General features: G+C 40.2%; 1 protein-coding gene across 6 annotated transcripts in view; it reads left to right on the forward strand.

Moving 5' to 3' along the window:
* The first annotated feature begins 2,356 nt into the window (after nucleotides 1-2,356).
* CPEB4 (cytoplasmic polyadenylation element binding protein 4) overlaps nucleotides 2,357-25,898 on the forward strand; it is a 43,112-nt gene continuing 19,570 nt past the window's right edge. For 2 of the 6 annotated variants that reach the window (XM_061456676.1, XM_061456677.1), the window contains exons 1-2: nucleotides 2,357-5,362; nucleotides 15,398-15,479. In XM_061456676.1, coding sequence (XP_061312660.1) covers nucleotides 4,241-5,362; nucleotides 15,398-15,479 — 1,204 coding nt within the window. In that variant the 5' untranslated portion in view covers nucleotides 2,357-4,240. Of the gene's footprint in view, nucleotides 5,363-11,974; nucleotides 13,249-15,397; nucleotides 15,480-25,898 lie in introns of those variants that run through there. The other 4 variants (XM_061456679.1, XM_061456681.1, XM_061456678.1 and 1 more) reach the window with 3 other exon arrangements.

The raw sequence follows: 25,898 nt of genomic DNA on the forward strand, positions 1-25,898 counted from the left end.
ACAGGCTGCTAAATATAGATTATACTCACTTTCTTCAGAGATTTATTCTCCTTTTGCAACTAATGTAATGACTGCAATCCCTGCATATTGTTCAGGCATTTTTCCTCAATGGGATTGAATAAGATGACACAAATTCTATTGCGCAGTTGATATCATCAAAATGCTAGGTTAAGAAACCTCCATGGTTTCAGCAAACCATGTTTGTCAAGCAAAGTGATTAAAGTCAGATTTTGGAAGTTCTGTTCATATCACTCTAGGTGACCTGCATCTACCCTAATGCACTGCAAGGGTGTGCCTGAAATTAAATTCAGGCCATCTACTCAGTCTTTCCCAAACTATTCATGTAATAGCAATCTATTGCTGGAGCCAGGTTCATAGCTTCCTGACAGAAGTGCTTGTTAACCCTGGACCTGATGATGATGATGATGATAATAACAGTATGACTAGAAAAATTACAGAGGAAAATAATACTTAGTATCAGTTGTGCTCACACAGGTTGAACAGTAAATAAAGGGAGAAATTATAACCCAGTAATTACATGTTCACAAAGATGTTTTCTCCATACGCAAACAAGTCCATTTTCACACATGGAAACAAGGTATACATGACTGCAAAGAAAACTGATTTAATAAAATTGTTAAGAAATGCTGGGTTTGCTGAAAGAATCCGTATCAAACAAATTTGCCATCAGGTGACTGCGTAGTATTGGATGAAGTAGTAGTGGACACCCCACTACTAAATAAAAATTATTCAGGAAATGTGTCTGCATGTTTCCTTTTCCACTTGATTTTTCTACTAGTGTATCCACATATAGCTATTTCACAGGGGTTTGTTATTTACTTTTGAACTATAATTTTATTTGCACATTTTAATTAGTAGATGTGCAAAAGGGCACCCATCCCAGAAATGAACTGTTTTACAAAATGGAACTGTAGTAGACAAACATTTTGATGCTTGCCCCTGAACAAGCCACATTCATGTGCGAGAATAAATTCTGCAGTGAACATCAGTTTGGACCTATGGTTGTGCCCCTTGTGCCCATAGACCACATACATAACTGAATATCTGAAAAGAAATCAGATGTGTAATGTGTAGTGTTACCCATCTGGTAACCGCAGCTGAAGTAAAACTGGAATTTCACTTCATATGCCTGGCAGCTGGGTACAACAAAGCCCATCACTTTTATACAGATTTGCTATGCGTGATGAAGTAATAATCACTAAATGTTTAATAAATAACAGAGCTATATAAAATACATGCCGAATGAAAAGTTTATGCTGTGATACGCATTCCCTTTCAATCCAGAACTTCCTAAAGCATGCTATAAACCTTAATTTTTTGCTGAGGCAATCCTGTCCCAAGGTACCACGTTTGAGACAGTTGCACAAATGCATCTCTGTAATCCCCCTCCCCATAAACACCTCTATTTATAGTGCTTAAAATGTTGTAATGGCCTCATCCATCATCCTGAAAGATGAGACTTGCTGGCTGTCACAGCTCAAACCTCTTGTCCCTTCATTGGCAAATATGTCTGAAAATCAGTGAAAACCTCCCTTTAACCCATGCAATAGGAATCAATTTCCCTCGTGCCGGATGGGGAGTACCTGGCCAGCACAGCGTGGGCCCTGCAGCAGAAACCAACCGTGAATAACTCCCATTTCAATTTCCAATATGACAGTCTGTCACTGTGTCACAGTTCCATGTTTCAAGAGTTAAAACCCAAACAGAAGTCAGGTGCTGTGGTATTTTCTCCACAGAAGTTGCCTTCCAAACATTTTGTTACATTATTTTGCTGACTTTCCGCTCCATGTGGAAAACGGCTCTAATGCATCTCCCTCAGGCCCAGGGTAAGGTTCACTAGAGGAGCTCCAGCCCTTCGGTGCTAAAGGGTGTTATAAACCTACAGTGTTTGGGGTACGATTTTGAGGTATTACCGATGATATTATAGCAACGAATGCCTGCCAAAGGACACTGGCTTGGGGTGCCCCCAGCCTGCCCCACCAGCCCTGCATTGAGGAGGACGACCTGCCCTCCACAAAGATGGCGGCCCGCAGGGGGAACTACACTCCTCAGACCAAGATGGCCACCCCGCCGGTACTCATAGGCCCTCTTGCCCATACTTATGATGGCTGCCAAGCTGCGGGCTACGTGCCAAACACAAAGGTGGCCGCCCCAGCCGGGGTGTTCCCTGCCCTTACCAAACATGGCGGCGCGGAGCAGCAGCCGGCAGGCGGGGCGGGGCGCGCTCGGGGGCGGGACAGGGGCGCGCCCGCCGCCGAACCGGAAGCGCCGCGCTGCCTCCTCCAGCTGGTTGTCATTTCGTGCGGCAGCTTGGTCCTGAGGAGACGGGGCTCGGCAGCGGCCGGGTGGGGAGGAGGAGGGAGGCACCGGCTGCGGCACCGAGGCAGGAAGCGGCGGCCGCTGGGGGGGTGGGGGGGAGGGGAAGGAGACAGGAAAAAAGGAGAAAGACAAAACAACAAAAAGAGGTAAAATAAGGCAGCGGCGGCAGCAGCGGAGGTTTCGCGCGGAGGACCCGTCGCAGCCAGGCTCGCGGCTACCGGAGCGCCTCCCGACTTCCCGGAGCCGGTGTCGTGGCAGGCGGCCTCCCCCGCTCTCCGTTCTCCCGTCGCTCTCTCCCGCGGAGCCTCCCCGCTCCTTACATCGCCGGCAGCAGCGTCCCCCGCGGCGACCCTCCCGGCGCCCGGCCGGTTTACATGAGGGGGAAGGAATCGCGCCTGGAGCCGAGAAGACGCGCAGCAGGGGAAGGACTGCTCCGAGGAGCCGCCGCCGCCGGACCCCGCGCCCCGGTTAGTCCGCCGGGCCCCCCCTCCGCTGCACCCAGCTGCCGAGACCCCGTCCCGTAATCTCCGGGAGATTTGGGAGAACCGGTTAAACACCTTCCATGGGGGAGAGAGGAGCCCGACCCCCCGCCGCCGGTACCTTCCCCTCCCTGCTGGAGGCTGCTCCTCTCCTGAGGTAAAAAAAAAAACCCTCCTGCCTTCCCCGACACCAGGACTCTTGTGAGGGAGGGGGGATACCGCGGGGGCACCCCACAGAGAGCCGGGGCCTGGCGAGCCGAGCCCGCCCGCCTCTGCCCCGCTGGATGCCGAGTCCTTGAGGAGAAGGAGGCACAACACACGCTCGCACATCCACTGGCCTTTCAGCCCGGGGCTCGCTGTCTGCGGGGAACGCGCGTTATCTCGGGCGAAAGAAACGAGCCCCGCACCAGAACCCACCCTTCCAGCAGCAGTGAGAGCAAGAAAATCTCCTTCCCCTTCCTCCTGCACAACTCGCTGTCCCCTCCCTTCCCTTTTCCCGAACTGTGAATGCTGATTTCTGAGATGAAAATCTTCCTCATCGGACAGCCAGGACTCATATGAAGGACACGCAAATACTGGATCATAAATAAGAAGCGAGTCTGGCGAGCTCAGAAACCCAGCCCAAAAGGAGCAGCATCAAGAATCCACCCTTCTCCTGCACAACTCACTCCCCACCCAACACACATAGAATACTAATTTCCTGAGATAAGATCTTGCCCCTTTAAACAACCACACACACGCGCATACACACACAGTGTATATTATTACTAAATATAATACGTTAAACCCAACAGCACGGGGGAAAAAGCCTCTTCTGCAACTTGCTGCCCCTTTTCACCCTTCTGAATGCTGAGATCCTGAGGTAAATTTTTCCCTTACCCACAGCAAAGACTCTTTTTGAACAGGACACAAATATATATTAGATTATAGAGATGTATTAAATTATTCCAGATTTAAATCTATTTTTTTGCTGCCAAGGGGTCGGGGGACCAGACGTCATTGTATTTTCTTTTTTTTTCCCTTCCCTCTTAACTCATTTATGGGTGAGTCGAGGCTGCTGAGGAGGAAGAAAACAGGATAGTTACAATCTCTTTATTCTTATTCCCCAGAAGCTTTTTCTCTTACTGCTGTGCATTTCCTTTAGAAAAAGGAAACCTCTTATTTTGTGAACCAAAGATTTATTTTTCCCTTCCTCCTGGCCAAAGGAAGGAAAGAGACAAAATTGACACATTTAAATAGTTGGAGAGAGCTAGCTTTTGCAAAAAAAGCAGGTATCTTTATCCAAATCTGAAATAGCGTGGAGGGAGAAACTGGAAAATCTAGCTAAAACCAGGATACTAATCTCGCCTCAGAAGAGGACGAGGTAAACACTAAACATCAACTTGTTCTTAAAGGGAGGATTCAAACCCTAAATATAATAAATGGGGGATTACGGGTTTGGAGTGTTAGTGCAAAACAACACTGGAAATAAGTCAGCTTTTCCAGTCAGATTTCATCCACATCTGCAGCCCCCACACCATCATCAAAATGCAACCCCCAGTCCTGCTGCTTTTATAAATAATAACACAGCTGCCAATGGCAGTAGTGCTGGGTCAGCTTGGCTCTTTCCTGCTCCAGCTGCCCATAATATTCAGGATGAGATTCTGGGGTCAGAAAAATCTAAAACTCAGCAACAGGAAAAGCAAGAGTCCCTAGAAAAACAGCAGCTTTCCCCTGGTCAAAGTCAGGAAGCAGGCATGCTCTCTGAACCTGAGAAAGCTAAAACTGAAGAAAATCAGGGCGATAATTCTTCAGAGAACGGCAATGGAAAGGAGAAAATAAGAATAGAATCGCCGGTGTTAACAGGATTCGATTATCAAGAGGCTTCAGGGCTAGGTACTTCGACGCAGCCCTTGACGTCCACTGCATCTTCTCTGACTGGTTTTAGTAACTGGTCTGCAGCTATAGCTCCTTCTTCTTCTACAATAATCAATGAAGATGCAAGTTTTTTTCACCAGGGAGGGGTCCCTACTGCCTCAGCTAATAATGGTGCTCTGCTGTTTCAGAATTTTCCACACCACGTCAGCCCTGGCTTTGGTGGTAGCTTCTCCCCCCAAATTGGACCCCTCTCTCAACACCACCCTCATCACCCCCATTTTCAGCATCATCACAATCAGCATCAGCAACAGAGGAGGTCTCCTGCAAGTCCTCATCCACCTCCGTTCACACATAGAAATGCTGCTTTTAATCAGTTGCCTCATTTAGCTAATAATCTTAACAAGCCACCTTCTCCATGGAGCAGCTACCAAAGTCCATCGCCTACACCATCTTCATGGAGCCCTGGTGGAGGTGGATACGGTGGGTGGGGTGGGTCCCAAGGTCGAGACCATCGCAGAGGACTGAACGGAGGGATAACACCCTTGAACTCCATCTCGCCCTTAAAGAAGAATTTTGCAAGTAATCATATCCAGTTGCAGAAATATGCTCGACCCAGCTCAGCCTTTGCTCCAAAATCGTGGATGGAAGACAGTTTGAATAGAGCTGACAACATTTTTCCTTTTCAGGTGAGCACACTCTCTTATATCCGTAAGGAAAATAACATGTAAGTGTATTAAAATGGCCTAGAAAGGGTCGGGGGTTTGAACAGCACCAACTGATTGTATGACTTACGTGCTTGCAACTAAAAATATATACATAACTTGAAATGTAATCGTGTGAATTATGCTGTGAACTGTGAGTCATGTGGTTTATGTTTTATTGTGTTGTGTTTTGTTTTTTTTAATAGTGGTGATCATGTAAGTATCTTTTGCCCACCAGACATATGTATTAGCCAGTTTCCTTCAGTTTAATACTTACATTCAGAAATAGCTGATGAACAAATTCAGTTGCAAGTAGTGAGTATATTTACCAAAAAGAGAAAGGAATAAAGTGCTGCCAGATGAAGTATGAAGATATGAACCCTTTTTAAGTACTCAAGAATGTACCACATCTGAGAAAAAGTATGAAGTGTTTGTATTTTCCTTTATAGTGTCAGATGGACTTCTAGTGCAACATCATTTTGTAGCAATTTTTGGAAACTTTTTTTTTTTTGTTACATGATGGTAATCAATGCAGTTTGCTTTCCTCAGGAATAGCAGCAAATTTTACTTACAAGCCATTAAATCGTCATCAAAAATAGATCTAGATAAGTGGTCTCCCATATTTTAATGTGGCCTTATCCTGGCAGGAGCAGGTTGTTTAACAGTTCAGTCTTTCCTCCAAGCTGATGTTTTATGAATTTGGAAAGAACTGTATAATGTTGAACCTAATTTGCAGTAAAAATTATGCTAGAAGTACTCTTCCTTTCACCTGACCCCTAGTTAAATCTAGCTTTTATGTTTGTCTGTTCTTTTTGTAAACTCCTTTAGGGTGACCCAAAAAAACCAAGAGTTCTTTTACGTTTAGAGGGTTGTTTTTCAGGATCTTCAAATGGGGGCAAAAGTAAAAATGTCAGAGTGATTGCAGTATTTCTAGCCATGCTGTAAGAACCAGGGTGACCTACTTTAAAACAATTTGAAAGATCTGAAGATAAAAACCAATATGTTTCATGTTGTAAACAACCCTAAAGAAACAGAAATCTATTTAATAATGACTTTGTGGATTTAGACCCAGGAATAGTTCAGTTCTGCTTCCTCTAGTGTTCAGTTTCTGTTTGGTTTGCAGGGTCTGCCTGTGCAGCCTTTTGACAACAGAGCAGCTGCTGGCAATAACTTTCCATTAGAGACCTTTATTCTACTGCAGAGCTACTAGCTGGTTCAGTGTCAGGTAGAGCTCTTATAAATTTAGAATGCATAGTAATAATTGATTTTAATGTCAGGATTTGTAATTAATATAATGAACCTGTGTTCAGCATACCAAATTTATACATTGAAACCATTAGAAAAAGGGACACAGCTGGAGTTGGTCTTTTTTCAGCCTCACTGCAGCGAGACTTGGCTCGCAGTTTAATTCATTCTCTACCCTGACACATAGCTGATGTTCAGAGTGACAGAATGAGATCAAGTGTGTCCTTGCTGCTGTGTATACAGCCCAAATACATACACAGCGATAGAAATGTGCTTGGTTTGACATCAAGGAAATTTCAGGAAATTGGCAAAGTCAACCTTGACTTCTGGGTTGTGTTCCAAACATAAAATAGCAGCCCCATGTATTTTGATCATGGTAAAGAAATAGTTTTTGTGTAGCATGTTGGTATCTGTTTACATAAACACTAAGATGAAGCTGTACATGTCAAGACCAAGTCTGACACTCCTTCATGCCAAGAAAAGGAAAGTGTTGGAGCGAACTGCTTTCCAGTCTGTTACTATCACTTCTGCAAAGAAAAGGGCAGGGCAGCAAAACAGGACTTCAGCATTGCAGACCTACAAAGATGCTGATTGATTTTGAAGCCATCTTGGACAACTGCTTTTTATAACCTTCTTTTTGTATAAAATCTTTAGCTCCTTTGGCCCCTCAGTCATTTGTGTGTCGAAAGCACACAGAATTTTTGAATCGCTGGAAACAAATGATGTAAAATTGGACCTTTGATGTCTTTTTGGTTTGTTTTTTTTTGCTAATGCTGATTGTATGCCTGACTTCAAACAGAAATAAGGACTTCTGCTTATTATATATTTGTATTCATGGTATATATTTGAAGTATCCTTGGTGATGCAGTCATGTACTGGATAAGGCTATTTTGTTACTGGAATCTTCTTAGATTCCTGTTTAGGAAATAATTGAAAGCTGTCTTTGCTGCAGCAACATAATGGAGTAATTTGATACAACTATCCCTTTCATTTAATATTTATGTTTTGCTGCTTAAATCATTAACAAGTGTTGCTGCAATCTAGTGAAAATTAGTTTCTTTAGAAGGCAAGATATAAACCAGCAATTGCAAATATTTGGGGATCACTTTTTCCTCAAAGGTTGCCTCTGCTTCAGCACTTGGTGAAACACAGAACTCTTATGTTTTGATGAAAATCTTAGGGTAACCAAGTCTAAGTGCTCGTTTCCTCTTCAGAGAGAGCGACATTGCATAATGTCCCTATAAGCCACTAATGTGAACTACTGCTCACTTCAGATATTTCTGCCCATGGCCCTTAGATGCTTGCAATGAAGTGGACATTCCAAATGGCACAGCTGAAAGGAAAATAATGTGGTGATCTCTTTGATAATCTTGCAATCTGATGATTGCTTGCTCAGTATTCAGAGCTGCATGAAAAACATTGTGCTTTTTGTTCCAAGTGTTTTTCCTTTGGAATTCTGTCTCCTAGCATTTCAGAAGTAGCATGTCTGTAGGAACCTCTTGTTGCAGAGATGGAACTGGAAGCAAGGTCAGAGAAGACTGTTACCAGATCTGCTAATGAAATTAAGTTTTGATATTGTGCTTTAGCCACTGGGCAGGCTTCCCCCTTCAGATCTTTTGAAAAGAGAAAAGCCATTGTTCTTTGTGCATTCAGTTGAAAAGGAAATGGTCTCCAAAAGAAAAAATGGTTTCTGAATTAAAAAAAAACGTGTCTTTTGGATAGAAGAGCCTTCCCTGAGAATTAATAAATGAAAATGCTTTGACTGTGACTATTGCGTCTTAAAAAGTTACTGATTTTTAAAAATAATTCCTTCTACTTCTCTCCCAGCAGCACTGACAAAGTAAGTGCTCAGTAATTGCATTTTACTGCAGCAATGCCCTCAAGATTGTTTTGGCTTTCCTTTTGCTATGTACTTGCACTTCCTCATGAGAGTGGAACATCCTGCCTGTTATGCAATGAATAAATCTTGCTTTGATAGGCATTTCCAGGTTTCCAGATCTCGTCTTCAAATGCATGATGATGTTTTTCGTGTTGGTCTTTGAAGGCACAAGCAAGTTAAGCAATAGTGTTCAGCTTTCTGTAAAAATGCTTAAAAATAATTTGTGTTTCTTCCTGGAATCAGCCTTGAAAATAACTGCCCATTTCAAAGAATTCTGTCCATGAGAGCAGTTCATTTTATCCACTTGTTCAAAATGTTTTTTCCTTTCTTCTGCAGTGGCTAGTTTCCAGATATATCACCCCTTCAAGTCCATTGAGGGGCTGTGCCAGGGAGACTTTCTCTTTCCCCAGGCAGATATGGAATGTTTAAGAAAACACATACGTGATTACAGAATGTGTTTGAATTCTGAGCCGTACATCATGATTTGTTTGCCCATAGAAACGGGTTGATTTAATAAGTGTGTTAAACAAATGCACAGAGTACTAGAAGTAAAAAATAACCTCTTGAATGCATTTGCTGATCTTTCCTCTTGAGGGAATTTTGCAAATAGATTTCTTTACCATGCCTCTATTTTACTATTTATTCTTTGTTTCTGAAGAACCTTTTTGGGAATCGTGATGGCTGGTTGTATAAAACCAGGCTATTTATTTTGCAGCAAGTTTTGCAGAATTTTATTCTAGCAGCAGCAATCATTCCAAGAAATTTCAAGCTATCATTTTAAAGGAGAATAAACACTTGAAGCTGGATTTTTAAATGTCTGTTCACCCTTTTTTCTGTAACTACATCAGCTGTGTAGTTAATTAGTGTTTTGTGTGCTGTTCCCCACAGCTACTGATCTATGGAATTAGAAGCAGTCTAATGTGGTATGACATGCACAAGTTAAGTACTGTGGAAGTTAACACTGTTCTTGTTTTATAAACTTACTACTGACGTTAATACTTCGGCTTTGGCCCTCCTGTGTGTTTTTGACCTCAGGGTTTCTTTTTAAAAAGAGCTTTTGTTAGAAGCTATTTGAATTATGTTTGTATTTTTCTAAGATTAAAAGGAGTACTCTTATTAAGCATTTTGCTTTGAAAATTGCATACTTAGCAGCCCAGCTAAAGATTGAGAACACAAGATATTGTGGAAAATAAAGATACATAAGAAACTTAGTATGTGGCTAAAATAGCATCAGACATGTTACTGGAAGTTTTTATAAAGGTCTATAATTTCTAACACTTAAAAAAAAAAAAAGTTCAAGTTTACTAAACCAGAAGTGCTCCCTCCCAAAACAACTCCTATTCTATGCGTCATTTAACTTTTCCAGCTTTTTCTTATTGTTCCCTGGTGAAGCTATAAAAGATGATCAGGGCAGCATACAGCAACATCCTTTCAGGAAAAACCTGTTTATTCAAAGCCTTTAATTCACTGGATACTGGACTGGAAGCTGGAATACAGCATTTGCAGTGTGGTGGGAAGGAGGAGAAGCTTACCCAAAAGCAGAATCAAGTCCAAATTTGCTTTGCAATTAAAAGAAAAACATGGAACTTGTGTTTAGTACCTACAATACCACCTCTCCCTACATGGTTTGCTTTGCCTGAGACACAAGGCATTTGAATTGTGGGAAATGTTCACAAGGTTTCAGAAAGTTTCAGGCTTCCCAAGCTATAATGAGGGTAGCAAACGTAGTTGTGAGTTTTCTAATTTTCACAAGTATTCTGGTTTGACAAGATTTAAATACATAAAATAAGCCCCAGTTTTACAACTACACCTACTCCATAATACATATTGCTTAATCGCCTGAAATAAATTACTTAACGTGATGGCATGTTTTGCATGATTACTGATGCCTCAGTCTTCAGAGAAATCAGATTGTATAAGATCATGCATACCCTTAGCTACCAGCCAGTGTTCATACCTTGCCAGGCTTTACTTGTACAGTGTGGGGTTTTAGCACTGGGAGGCCTATGCTGGGAGGCATGGAATAGAAACTCTTGGGTTCTGGACTTGTAATTGTTCAGGTGATGACAGTGCTGTGGGTGCAGATTAACTATAATGAATCTGCACTTTAATACTTAAGTTAGATGTATATTTTTCTAATGTGCAGTAGAATTTAGGTATATAATTTTTAAGTGTAAAGTATGATCATCCAGTGCATGAAAAATTCATGTTTAATTTCTTCTGTAGATGAGGATGTCTCCGTATATACAGCTTATATGCTTAGCACCAACTGACTTTGGTTTTGGAATGACATGTGTTTGGACTTTGAAAAATAAAATTGGAATAGGATTCAGAATTTAATGATTTCCTGTTACAAGTGGCTTCATTGTTTTACAAGAACTCTGATCTGTCTGGGTGCTAGTGGGGAAACCAGAGCAGTCCCAGAGGTAAAGTGGTTTGCCCATGCTGTCTGGATCCAACGACAAAGTTGTGACATAAGTCCTGAGGTCTTCTCTCCATGCTGTAACGATGAGATTGCATTATTATGAGCACTGAACATACTCACAAATGATTTCTATGCGGTCGGAGAATCAGAATAATTTTATTTTTCTCTAGACAGGGGTGGCCAGTGTATAGTTCAAAACTTTTGTGCTTGCTGATGTAGAATATTTAGTCTTGACAGCTTTCTCTTAACCAGATGGGCTGTCGCTTCTTGTATATTATTGCAAAAACAGTACTGCTTATTCAACATTATGGTTGATGAATGTCTTTTGAAATGTTGGCTGACATTTTCAACATAGTCATGTATTAAGACTGCAGGTTGATTTCTTTCTTTTTGGTTTATTTATTTGTTTGGGTTTTGTGGCCTTGTGTTCAACCTGATGTCTTTCTACCCGACTTCTATTTCCCCAGGATAAATGTGTGTGCCCTTTGGGCCCTCTGATAAAGCAAACTTTGAGATGCTCTAAACAAACTTGCATGAAGCCAAGTTCTTGTGATTAACCTGGGTAAATAACAGCAGGCTGTAATTTACCAATTTTGTTCCTGAAGTGTACATACTCTGCTTTAGTCCAGTCTGTCATTACCCCTGTATCTTTTCTTTATAAATAAATCAAAAAGTAAGCATTTACAGTAAGGAATCCAGCTCCATGCAAAGCACTGCAAGCCTGTGAATTGATCCATTAAAAAAGCACCACTATAGTGTTACTAATTCTATCTACGTGAAGTCTTTTGAAGAAAACATTACTTTTTTTCCCCAAGTACAGTGTGGCTTATGTGCTTTACAACTCGTAACTAACATCTATCTCACCTTAGTTGCCAGTTAATGATCAGTATCTTGACTGTTACAGCTTTTCTGATGTTATGGAATTAAATGTAGAGTTACAAGTTTGTTCAACAATATGGCCACTACCACTAGCCTGTCATCAGTCTATGTTGCTTATATAATACATATATATGCATTTCAGATATAAGATGTGTTTCTGATAAAATGTACAGGTCAATTTGGAAGTTAAGACAGGCACAATTTGTGCTACTTTTTTCAAAGCAGTCTCACTATCAAAGGCCTTTAAGTAACATAAAATACTCCGAAATTCAGACTACCAGTGGTGACTTTCTCTAGTAGCATGAACCCTTTCGGCACTGGGGCAAGTAGTCAACTCCATTAATGGAGTTCTTTTAGAAGAAGCACTGTGCAAGCCTCTGAACCAGATAGGCACAGCATTTTGGCTGGTCTTTATTTCGGATATACATGACTGACATCTTTTCATAGGATAAGAGGTATTTTGTTTATTTATATACCAAGTTCTTGAATTATGCTGCATTTCCAGAGATGTGGATTGCTGCATTAATTTCATATATTAATATATCCAAATTCAATGTAACAGTAATAGTGGCTCTTAGTGTTGTGCTTAGCATGATTTGCCAACTTCTAATTGATAAGCAGAGACATAGAGGAGCAAACTGTTTCAAACAACCCAGGAAAAAGGGGTCTTCCCAAGGGTGCTGAGGCTGGGGCAATTCAGCACCATGAACTGACAAAGATGATTAAATATGCTGTAAGCACAGAGACCTTTTGTTGGAAAGACAGGCAAGAAATGGATAGTAGCATACCAGTATGTTGAGGATGCTCTATCCTATGGCAGTCTTCTCTATTGCTGTACAAGTTATGGGAACCACTGGAGGGCCCGATTATGAATGTGGGCCACAGTTCAGCCAGTCCTCCTTTTTGTGTGATTGCTGATAGCTGCAGGTAGGAATATGACCGATTAAACTTTTGAATCAGTGTGCAGGGTTGTGTTTTAAAATGTTTGGAGTACTAGTAGAATCTTAGTGACCTTATACTACAAAAGTGACAACTAGCTGGTGCACTCAGAAGGGGAAAACCATAAACTCCTCACCAGAAAAAGCTTCCATTGGAGATGCGGTGTTCCTATCAGCAAACCAGTTCAATTCAAATTTCTTTTTCAAATGTTTGAACTCTCTGTTCTCAAAATCAGAAACTTACCACTGTAGCAAACCTCCCTGTTCATTACTATAGCTCATCCTATACGAGTATGTTACAGACAAGGGGCTATCTTTGGGCTCATCATACTGCAGTGTGTATACAGCACAACGAACTAGAAATGACTTGGACTCGGTTTCTTCCTTCGCGTCTCTTGCACAACTGAAATGTTAAGTGCCACAAATTCAGCAAAGACTTGCTAGTACCAAGGTTCTGCACTTTGTGAAATAACAGTTTTGTAGCTGTTCATGGCTTGGACTGGAGGTCAGTTACACACAGAGAAACACAATACACCTATGACAGTCGGAATGGAAGAAGGACTAGCTACTGAGGGATGTCACGTTTTCAGAAAATGCTCCTACCTGTGTTTTAGGCTATTTTTGTCATGCTGTGAGGACTGCTGAAAATGTAGCGATTGTTTTCTAGTATCCATTCCTGAGTTACACAGCTGCTGGATCCTAATGGGCCTAGGATGCAGACCCAAGGATTTTTACTCCATCTTGCTAAGTTATTTAAGTGTAAATAGAGTTTGAAAGAGTTATGAACTAGTAATATATAAACCAAAACAATAAACTAAGTTTTACTGGGAAAGGAAGAAACCAGTAGGAAATGTGTGAAAGTAAAACACAGAATTTAAATGCTTGTGGTAAGTTTCTTTAAGGTGTGGCACAGAGATTTGTAATATAAATGACCAAGGAAAGAAATGCTGTGCAGAGACAGGGCAGCACTATGCTTTTTATAGCAAATTTGATATTGGGCTGGACTAATAAAGCAAATGGTTCCAAACTCTGGTCTTTCTAATGCTATTTGAAATGCAGCATATCTGGGTAGAAAGAGTTCACCTCTTCTGTATCAGTAATAAACTGTTCTGAAGAGAGGAAAAAAATGTTAGAAAATGTAATTGAAGAATAGCATTTTAGGTCAGAATGTAACTTATGAATTTGGAAATGGACCAGAACTCAAGAGTTAGTGGGTTCCTGCCCTTAAAATTGTATTAGGTATTTAAAGTCTGAGGTGACTGATCATTGTCTGATATAAAGAATACTTCTTGCAACACTGCGATCAATACTGCTTTAGCATGTCATCACTGGAAGTAAAGGGCTTTATAACTTGATACACAACAGTCTTTGTGTAATACAGTTTTTTACTTCACCACTGGTTTAAAAATGCTCAAAGCTGGGTGTGTGTGCTCTGGAGAAATTTCAGCTTCACAGCTAGAGTTAAGGACAAAAAACATACATTCACTGCTGTAATAACAACAGTCATGGAGAAACAGTTTAGAGCAAATGTCTGTCTTAAATTGCTCACATTTTGCCTTCTTAATTTGAACAGATACTTTCCATGCTTGCCCTTAGTTAAGAGATTAATCTGCCAGAACAGGAATGAAGTAAAATCTTTGGATCTATTGTTAGAGTTCTTCTTTCAAGGTTGATTAATATAAATGTATAAAATTCTGTCCAAGTGTTTCCACAAATGTCTAAATGTATAAATATGTAGATAACATGGATAGGTGAATAATTTAGGGAATGATTTTTTTCCCTCCGTTAGTGACCTTTTATGATACTGTAAAGGTTTCAAAGTTTATATATGATATCTGTTATTTGGAAATTGCTAATTAAAATAATGCAGTGCTAGGATATTTTACGTTGTCTTACACTACATAATGTCAGATTTATAAGACATGGAATTTATTGTTTTAATTGGGAAAGTCTGAACCATGCATGTGTTAAATGATGGCTTTGGTTAAAATGAAGGAAAAATATTTGGTAAGTATACATCAAATGGCTTGAGATAATGAACCAGTAAAGTACATGAGACATCTTGCCTCCCATTTGTTGGGTCCTCCTTCAATTCTAGCAATGTTTGGAATACCAAACTTGTGAATTCAATAAATTAAAAATGAGAGCAAAGTTATCACCTAGTAAACCAAGCTATTCGGAGCAGTACTAATTGTGTGGAATATTTAGAACTGGCTGTGCAAAATTTGATTATTTCAGTTGTTGAGGTAGTAGTTGAGGTGAAGGAGATTCTATGTGCTTCTGGAATTTAGATTTTTTTCAATTTGGGCTGAAATAGCTAATTTATGATTTTTCCTTGCAATTCTGTCTCCTGGGACATGATCCTTACTTCTTAACTGTGAAATTATTTTTAAGAAAGTTTAACTGTAAAGCACAGAATCCAAACTAAGTATTGAATTGGGGTTCTTGAATGACTGGATATGATAGCTGTAGATCAGATTCATATTTCAGAATGTCCTAATTTTTAATATTCCTACATCAGACTGACTTCAGTGGTGTATTTGTTTATATTTATGCTGTAGTAGTGTAGAACAAACCTTAAGGTTTTATGTTTCAGGTGGTCTTGTTTAACAATGTGTGTTGCCTAAACTGGCTCTGTCTGTATTTGTTTGCAGGATCGCACAAGGACTTTTGACATGCATTCACTGGAGAACTCCCTAATTGACATAATGAGAGCTGAAAACGATTCACTGAAAGGTAAATTTAGAAAGAGACTATTTCCTGCAGTAAATAATTGGGAAGACCTGCTTACTTAGAATAAGAAACTTCAGTTTGGGGTAGGAAAAGTAAAGGGTAGGCCTCCCCTTTTTTTTTCTTTTTCAGTTGTCTACATGAAGCTATTGCAACACTTGAGCACTTGAGTGTGGTTTGTCTTTATGCAAAACAATGGGAAACAAGCATAAGCTGATCTTTTGTGTAAGTTGCCAGTGTTGTTTCTAATAGATGCAATGTATGCAGCCTGTAAAAATGATCAACTTCAGGCATCTCGAGCAGCGCAGTGAGATGTAACTTCTTGCTTAATAGTGTTTTCCTGCTGAAGTCATAGTTCTTTCTGCCTTGGGGAAGCATGAGTTTTGTCTATGTCATTTTGAGAAGAACACAGAGAATTTCATCACTTTTGTTTTTTTTAGTCCTTTGCCTCTCTTTTTGTTGTGGCCTTGAATTGCAGAATTCTTTATAGCATTGGGAAAGGGAGGTTCAACTGACCTGCAGTTAGGATTTATCCTTCTTTTTTTTTTGGCAAAGGTAATCTTTCTCTGAAAATATGTCAACTTACAAAGTATTCAAAGCATTGTCTACATGTTTTATCTAAACCTGAATAGAAACTGCTTATGGTATAAAATTGAGAAGTCTAGTTTTATATAATGAGTAATCTATTTCAGTTCAGTGGTTACTTGTATAAGTAAACACTTAGGCTCATTATCTAAGCAGTCAGTTTTGTTACCAGTCATGAGACCACTAAAAAAACAAACCTGCATTTGTGGTTTCTTAAAGTATATTTCTTTTCAAGATATCAAGGCTTGTAGTGTTAATGTAATCTGACTTGTTTTAATAGCGACCAACCTTTGATAAACTGCCAATACCCTGCATTTGTTGCATTCACCGTTGTCTGAAATGCAGCTTGCATTTCACATCCCCAGTATACCAAGAAATACACTTTCCTACTGAAATGACAAGGAGAGCTTGAGATAGGTAACAGCAATGCCAAATGAAATAAAATCAAAAATACATTCTCTGCTTATGTACTGGGGACAAGGCTTTTATTAACAACAAGTAGTAATTGCTTTCTTTTGTTTTATATGCTGTCTGGCAACATCCTATGCCCCAGCATTGTATCTCAAACCAAGAATTGGGTGCCCTTCCTTGACTGCAGCACCTGGGATTTGTCCAGAGACCTTCTATTCAACAGTCAGGCAGCCCAAACCCAGCTTTTAGCTGATGAAATCTGGCAAGATAACAACCCAAGGTGACATGGCTGTAGAACAAACAGAATTTCCCTTTAAATATTAATTCAGCAGAGTCAGGTTCATATGTATTTATGCTCAGTAACTAAACAAGGGTAGTTCTGCTCAGTAATAAGACTTTTAGTTTAAATGCTTTGAAAAGATTCTTTGCAATTGAAATATATTTTACGTGCTTACCATGTTTAAAGAATGATGGAATAAGTGTGTCAGCAAAGAAGATGTATAGTTGTGATACACGTTAATTCCTGCTTAAGCTTGATTGTTAATCCCCTCTGCAGAGCCACTTAGGGTTTATCTAAAGTTTTGTATGTGTTGTATCCTACTGATCAAAACACAGTAATATCAATCAGGTATTGCTCTGGGAATTATTTCTTAAGTTCTTTATAAATTATTCTGTTTATAGTTAATAGTTATAAAACTATAAAGAAAAACCCTTAAAACTGAGATGAAAATTTTATGTGGTCCTACATGAAGCACTCTGTTGCGAAGTCTCATTTTTCAAGGATTTCCTTGGCAAAACCATTAAGTTTGCTTATAATGAAATGTGCAGTTTACTGGATTTGCTGCTTATCTGGCATAGCATACAGTAACTTAGCTGCTGCAATATACTTAGGAATGGATCTTTACTCAAACTAGCATCTGCTGTGTTGTGGTAATGTGGCAGCGATCGTCCGTAAGTAGGGCAGGATTTGGAAGGAGAGGAAATAACTTTAGTTAAAGCAACTTAGAGCTGGAAAAAAATCAAAACTTGGTGGTAGAAAACATATCACAAGTCAAGTCTGAGGAAATGTCTGTGATCACAAACCTATTGGTTTTTATTCATCTGGTGAATCCTGGTGTAGGATTATGTCAACACAGATTCTCTCCTGTTTTCACTTTTCTTGTCTCATCTTTATTTAAACTGATTGAAAGGAATCTTTAAAAACCTTGGACCTAGAAATATGACAAATTATGGTTGTCATTTCAAATCTTTCATGCCATTTCAAACACCTGCAGCTAAATAAGCTGATCTATAAGATGGTTTTTTGTTGTGCTTTTTAAATGGGTTCACCAGTGCATACAGTGCTTTTAAACTAAAGTTGGAAGCTCTCAGAAAGGAAAAGCTTCTGGGTTTGAGACTTCAAAAATAGCCTGGGCAAGACACTAATAAAACATACTGTAGAGAGCAATCTCAGAATGGCATGGAAATAATTTAGATGATCTAATAGGTCTCACTCCTATCTTGTGAGTCTTTGAGAGGCTTTAATATTGACTCAACATTAGTTTAGTATGTAACACTAACACCACCCCCTTTCATATTGTAATAGATTTCAAGAGAAAGAAATACGATGTTAAAATACACCTTCAAAACAAAGTATGGATATGATAATAGATACCAGTTACAGTTTGGAACATGTTGTCTCTTAGAAATAATTTCCATCTTTAAATGCTATGTTCAGAGCAGCAGGTTTTGGATCCCATAATAAAATTTTAAGTAGGAAGTCTTCAAAATTTAACGAAATCCTTTCACAGTGTGTACTTCTTGACTGAGCTGATTAGGTTCTGCTAGTTTTGATTTGTTTAAGAGAGTAATAATTATGGTCTTGAGTTGTCTTGCTATATGAAATAGTGTTTCCTGCTTGAGGTTCAAAGGTGATTCTTAAGTATCATCGATTCAGTACATTCAGTTTTACCTTTTAATGCTTTTGGTAGGCATTTTACCTCCTCCCCCCCTCCTCTTTTTAAGGTATATTTTTATCCCTGTTTAAATCCTCTTCCTTTGCTGAGCAGCTGCCATTTCAATATGTTATTTTTATCCACACGAGTGAGTGTGCTGCATGGTGCACAGCCAATGACAGCCTGCAGAAGCCTTTCCCTGGAGACTAATTGCATCTTCTTTACAATGTATTCGGCCTTCGTGAGCTGAGCCTGGGATCCAGAGACTGATTTCTGAATCTGGGTCTTCCACATGGCAATTTGAGCATAAAACTGTAATAGTAGTAGATTGACTAAATATTTCCTTGTTAAGTGACACTGAACTGTCTTTAAATACTTTATAACCACAGACTGTTTTATTACTGAAATATCCTATGGTTCAGTTCAGAATATAAGGTTATTGCCTGGAAATTATGCAAAGTGAAATGGATTAAAGAACCAGGCCAGTACATCTGCTTCTGGCACTGCAAAGCACTCCTGCAAAATTTGGGTGTGAATAGCTCAGTATTTGCATGAATGCTGTGAACTGAAATAGTCTCTAACGAAATGTACTTGCACACAAAAAGGAAGGTTTTGGAAGTAGCACAAGGTCAGAGTATACATGCAAACACTGGGAGAGACAGTCGAACAGCAGCTCTAAATTTTATGGCTGCAAAGGTAGAATGATGATAACTGGCACCATTTAGGATTTCTCTGAGCAAGTGGATCTACTTAACTATTTTTAAAGCAGTCATCAGCTTTTTCATATTGATCTGAAAAACTGTCATCTCAGCTGTGAAGAACGTATGTAAACCTCATAAAGTGTTCTTTGATGAAAGGGACCAAAATAGTTTTGACAGTGTTTTCTGACTATCAGATAAGAAATTGAACAAGTTGTTTCTTTTCTAGCTGTACGAATTATGTAACATGTTTGTGTTAATTGAGTAGAATGGGCCATTTGGTTTCCTATATGAGCCAGAAAATTAATGAGAATCTGGTGAGAATCAGTTCCAATTTTGCCAAGGGCTAAATAACAAAGGCTGCGTTTCCTTTTAGGGAAGTGGTCCTGTATCTATCAACATGAGCTATTTGAAAGTGTAAAATAATAGATTTTGAGTTTTTTTCTTATATTTTAAACCCAGCTTTGTTTTCATAGCAATGAAGAATTGACAGCAAAGATTCAGGTTGGTGGCCAAGTTCAACCTTTCTTCCCTGCTATTGGTCTGTATGAGGTTATGTGATGTAGTTACTGAGTTCTGAAAGTCAAAGGCCCCTGGCAAGCGTGTACACAGACCTGTAATGGCACTGCCTCATCTTCATGCCTCTGGTGCCTTGTGCATGTGAGTGAACTTTCACAGAACTGTGCTGATCCCACCTCAATCTCCTGAGAAGAGCATTAGTAGCTGATTTTGTTTGGCTGCCTTGTCTCAGAACGAGCTTCTCTAAGGATTATCATAGAATCATAGAAGGGTTCGAAAGGACCTTACAATCATCAAGTTTCAACCCCCCTGCCATGGGCAGGGGCAGCTCACACTAAACCATGTCACCCAAGGCTCTGTTCAGCCTGGCCTTGAGCACCGCCAGGGATGGAGCATTCACAACTTCCTTGGGCAACCATTTTACTCATTACTCATTTGTAAGTTTTTAATGTATCCAGTTTACGGTAAAATGCACAGAAACTCTTGCTTCTGCTGCACCAAGCTGTAGACAAATTTTTTGTAGACAATTCAGATTTGCCCTATTTGTTTTTGGAAGCTGTCATGAATTACTGTCTTGAATGGTTCCTACTCAGGATCTGCTTGAATTTTACCTCCTATGCAGTAACCAGGAAAGGCTAATGGGATTTACAGACTTGAGTGCATATTAATTAAGAGGAAAACCAATTGTTCTACTGTCTCATAATATTGCTGAACTGGGTCTAATAGCAATAAACTACAACTCATGCTGGCGGAGCTGTGATGGGGAAAACGCAATCTATATGAGGCTTATTTGAAATCAGCAGCTCCCATTCCTTTTACAATCCACTATTTCCAGTTGGGTTAGAGTACTGCTAACAAGTGAGGGTATGCTTTCTTTCCAAATGCAGCCAATATTCAACATTTTGGGGTAATGTTCAGTATTTTTAGTCTTTTGGTACGCTTTCCTCCCTAGTTCCTCTCTTGGCAGAGTGTTTGTTGATTTAGCTCTGATGTTTTGTGTTTGCCAGAGCCTTTGTTTGGAAACAAACAACCTAGTAAAATGGAATCACCTGGGCAGCAGGAAGAGAAATTTTGTACTAATACATACTGCAACCAGATCATTACTTAGAAGTAACACAACCATACACAATGTACGATTTTACATCCGTTGGCAATGATCTGGTTAAACTCCCAGCTTTCTCTTTTAAATTGACATTTGTTTTTTGTGGCTTGAAATAAGTGCTTCTTTAAGAGATGCCTAATGTGATGGGGCTTAGAAAGGCAAAACTTGATGTGGAAGGAAAAAACTCCATCCCCCAAACTTGCAAAGAGTATGAGGAGGTGAACACTGCCCATACATAGTGAGAAGACAAAATACACACAGCACACGGTCTCCGTCCTGCGGAGCCCCGTTCCGGGGCGGCCCGGGCACCGTCAGCCGTCCCGCCCGGCGCTACCAAATGCTCCCCGCGGAGGTAAGCGCTTTGTGCATCGCTGGCACGGATGAAGGGCAATGTTTCTAAGGTGGCAGCCCACTGACACATAGATCAAAGCAGTGCGGCTCAACAGTCAGCCTTCTCTGCACTGCCGAGCTCTGGCTTAGACGGGCCCGTGGAACAGAGGGGGATTGGAATTCCCCCTGCAATTGCTGCCTGCGTGGACTATCCCGAATACTGTCTCTGTGCCCCTTCGGCCGAGCTGCAGCTCTGGCTCCTCTTCTTCCTGCTCCTCCTCCTGCTCCTCTTCCTCCTCCTCCTCCTCCCTGGCGCGCCGGGCCCGGGGCGGTGTGCGCTGGCAGATGACGGTTCAGCACCGCGAGGTACCTCTACTCTCTTAGCGGGGTTTAGCTGTGCTCAGCGATAGGCGTTGCTGCTTCGTGACTGTGGCCGAACCTCTGTTGTGTTTTCAAGCTGGTGCGAGTTGACCAGAGTTGTCGGAGGGGGGGGGAACACTGCAGAGCATGGCCCGCAGCGGCAGGTTTCAGTGTCTGTTTGGAGCGGGCTCTTCCGTGAGCTCAGATTTAAAGGTCATCGTTTGTCCTGTGCTTCCTGGAGGCACTGCTGAAGTCTGCCTGCTCGTCTCTTGTTTGTGTAGTACCGGGATTAAACAACAATGGGGGGTTTTAATATGGCTGTGGTCTTAAAGTCACAGGCAGGCCCTCTCTTCCCCCCCACAAGACTCTCCATAATTCAGGATTTTGATTCCTTACCTACACACCCCACCAGGCTGTAAGCAGTGGGAATGCCCTGGGTCTGGTTTGTTGTGTAGCAAGAGGAAGAACACGGGTGTATACATTATGTTTTTGACAGTTGAGGCCTTGAAACTAGACTGATTGCTAACTCATAAAATGCTTGCCTGGCTTTGCGGCACCGTGTATCGTAAGAAAATGGAGTCAATTAAAAAAACAAGAGAAAGGTTTTTAATTTATAGCAGTTGGATTGGCAGCGTTTTGACGGGTGTAAATGCAATGAGGATTTGCCCGTTCTGTGGAAAAACGTGTGGACTGGAACACAGGTTGCCCTGAGGCAATGTAGGTTAAGATTTTTACTTTGGCACCTTCATTTTCTGTTACGAATTGGGAAAAGCCAAGACCCATTTGTACTGACTCAGGAAACATTGTATATTATTTAATAATACATTTGGATCCATGTACACTGATGCATATGATTTAAAAAATAAAGCAGTAGTTACTGCTGTGCATCTTACTATTTGCTGCAGAAGCTCATATTACAATGAAAGCTACAAAAATCCCAGGACAGGGATGCAACATTAAGATTGAATAATAAACATTTTTGCAATCATCTGGAATAATTTAGGAAATTGTAGCACAATCCAACTGATGTACCCAGATGTGGCAGTTTTTTGTTTTCAGTGATGGAAAAAACCTCATGGAAGAAGTGAATTACTGTTGGCATTAAATTAATTCCATTGGATTTATTGATATACTTAATTTTCAGTGTGTGGGAAGTAGTTTTAGGTTAATGGTGCTGTTCAGAGTTAGGGGAGTATTTAAAAACTTTGACATTTATGTGCCTTTGGAACTGCATGCAGAACTTGAGATTGACTTATGTTAAATATGCATGCTATAGTAGCAGAAGAAAATAAGGTAAGGAAATGGGTACTGTTGGCTACCTCTGCTAGTGCTACTTTGACACAAGAATTACTGAGGAGTTTAAACTTTCTAATGATACCTGCGTTTTTATAGAAATACAGGCCTTGACAATGCAGATATCAAGCAACTGGATGCTTGTTCTTCACTAGTGGAGGATTTTGAGGTAGGGTATTAATTCAGCTGAAGAAGAGCAACACCTTGATTTATGCTGTCTGTCTAAAACGGAGCCATTGAGCAATGAGCAAGAGTGTATTAATGTAACCACCCTTTGAGGCCAGGAAATTCCTTCCCCTGCCACCACAGAGCAGTACAAATATCCCAGGGTTTTCTGATCCTGGTCCAGCTTTGAAATCAGTTAGGATTCCTGTTCACTTCATTGGAGTATGAGACCTACGTTTTTTTTGTCCAGTCTTAAAACATTTCTTGCAGGCCCCTTGCCATGCTGTCCCATCTCCAGAGCCTGTATGGAAAATTAAATGCCTTTCATACTCCTTAGACAAAATGCTTCCTAGGAATGTATGCTGCAAATTATGTGGCAGAGATTTTTAAAACACAACAAAGCACTGAAATACTGCTAAAACTTTCAATGTCTAAGTCAGTGATTTGATCTTCAAAAGTATTACAGCCAACAGAGCCATGCTGAATTCCAGGACAGCTGCCTTGCTGATCTGATTAAAACCTTTCTAAGTTTTCTTGCTTTCCTTTTCTTTTGTCTTTGTTAAAATAATTCCATCCCTTTTTGCAGAAGTGTGTTTAATCTTCTGCTTTGTTTAGTATCATTGTCCACCAAGTGGGTTTGGGTTTGGTGTTTTTTTTTTCCTTTTTTGAATTCTTGCTTTGATAATCTCTGGCCATTCTGGATCATCTTCAAAGCACTCTTTAATTTGGAACTGTATTCCATGAGTAGTGTCTGTTCCTTATTTTAGAAGACAGAGAGCTTGCCAGCCTCCCCTCCCAGACTGCATAAACTACCTGTATTTGGTCTTTTTGCTCACTTTGTTCACTTTTTTCCTTGACGTTAAATTGTTAAGTCTTTTGTTAGCCCCGGTTTGCATATTCCCGTCGTGTTTATCAGGCTAGAGATGGCATGAAAGGAGCAGAAGGAAAAGCCTGAAGTGCTTTTCTTAAACTTGGAGATAAAGAAGAAATGGGAGAATGGGGATGAGTTTGGAGAAAAGATAAGGAGGTGACAGATGAGGTGTAAGCATAAAAGATAAAAAACTCCTAGGAAAGTCCTACAGAGACAGTTTTTAGTAGTGGGCAGACTTTGCATATGCCCAAGAGTGACTGTGCAGAAGCCTGAAATTTGCATCAATTACTTAAGATGTTTTGAGATCAAAATGTGATGTCTATAGGGTTTGTGTATGCAGTCTACTTATGTCTACTTATTTTAATTCAGAATTAGGTAGAACAATGAGCACTATTGATGAGGCAAATCTGAAAATACACCTTGCAATAGATTTAGCCATACTTGGCTTAATGTATTGTTTTTTGGGACACAGATTGGTGATGCTAGTTTTTTGTTTGTTAGTTTTTCTTCACCACTGTAATGTTGATAGTTGGACTTCCAGGTGAGTGGAACAGCCATGTACTGTCTCTAAATATGTAAATGGCAAGCGTCTTTAGAGGCAGTGGTATCCCTTCAGCTTTAATTAGAAATCCTATTAACAGGAATCCCAGCTCAGCAGTCAGATTGGATAGGTATTAGAAAAAAGTAAATTTTGTGGGTAGAATGTGGGGATAAATACATAAACCAATTTGTGATACATTAATAAATTCCCAGTAACTTACAGTAGCATTACTTACAATTCTTCATGTTGTCAATTGTGTCATTGCACAAATGCTGTGGGAGGTGGGGATAGCTTTCTGAAGGAATTCTAAAAAATGTCTTGGTTGTTTGTGTGTCATTTGAAATTGCTAGAAAATCCTGTTGGTGGCTGACCCCATATAGCATTTTGAATCTAGGCAGAGGAAATGAAATGCTGACTCTTCTAAAACACAGTTTTCTGTTTCTCCTTCCGTTTGGATTTGGTGTGGGGAAGTGTATAATACTGGGGTTTTTACATATATTACTGGGAAAATTAATGTCTTTTCTGTGCTCTTTTCATGTAAAAATGAAAAATGGGGAAATGCTACACTGCAGAGACTTGAGGTTGCTTGATGTTAATATTTCCTTATTGTTTGGGAGTGAAGCCAGAGGATGCTTAAACAGGAACAAAGCCCTCATGTTGCATTCCAGGCTGTCTTGTGATCATTCCTTCCACAGACAAAAATAAGTTGCTTTGAACCTATTATTGTACTTAAGGAACTCTGGGTTTAAATCTTGCAGCATGGGAGTATATGCCAGTGTAAATCCAGCTCTTGGAAGTCACATGCAGGAATTGCATTTTGGGTTATTTCATTAACCATTTCATTATTCATTAAAGCATGGGCAGAATTCATGGTATAGATACGATGGTATAAGCAGATACCAGCATCTCTTGAGATTAAATACTGTGTATAAAGAGTCCAGGAGCACAGGGTGTATGAGCTGTGACTGGGAATGGCAGGTTTGTGAAGTTCTTGCTGTTTTTTCAGATGTTTTCAGAAGTTGCTCAGTAAGTTCTGTAATAGGCTCAATAAATTGTTCTTGTCACTTAAAAAGCCCATCTAGGAATATGTAGCAATGACATTCCATTCTTTCCTCCTGTCAGAAGGTCCATCATTAGTATCTATTTGGAACTTACTGAAGTTGCCACATTTGAAATAGTTTTGTGGCTGAGAACCTGATCTGCTCTTCGCATGTAAAGCTGTGTCATGTTTTTCCTTCTCCCAGTTGCAAACTCTGCCTTTCTTTTTTTATTTTTAAAATTAATATAGTAATAGTTTAAGTGTTCAAAAGATCAATGCTGCCAATTATCCCATAGCATAAACTGGAAGATGTATTGATGGAAAAGGCTGAATGTTTTTGTAACTTCTGTCTATTCTCCACTGGTCATACATTAGCGTCAAGTAAAACTCCATGCCACCAGCAGTAGGGTGCCCGCTTTTCCAAAATACACGTATAATTCCAACTAACATCCGTTCTCCAGCAGAGGGTTGTGCTTCGTTATTTGCTCTTCTGCTTTTGGTTTCTTACCTCTGACCTGTGGGGGTTCCTAGAGGAGGAAAAAGAGTTATATTCAAATAGGTATGATTTTGAAGGGTT

This window comes from Pezoporus flaviventris, unplaced genomic scaffold, assembly GCF_033815535.1.
Source record: "Pezoporus flaviventris isolate CSIRO_AGI_PZ_B2104156 unplaced genomic scaffold, CSIRO_AGI_Pfla_v1 ptg000023l, whole genome shotgun sequence".
In the NCBI taxonomy this organism is placed as follows: Eukaryota; Metazoa; Chordata; class Aves; order Psittaciformes; family Psittacidae; genus Pezoporus; species Pezoporus flaviventris.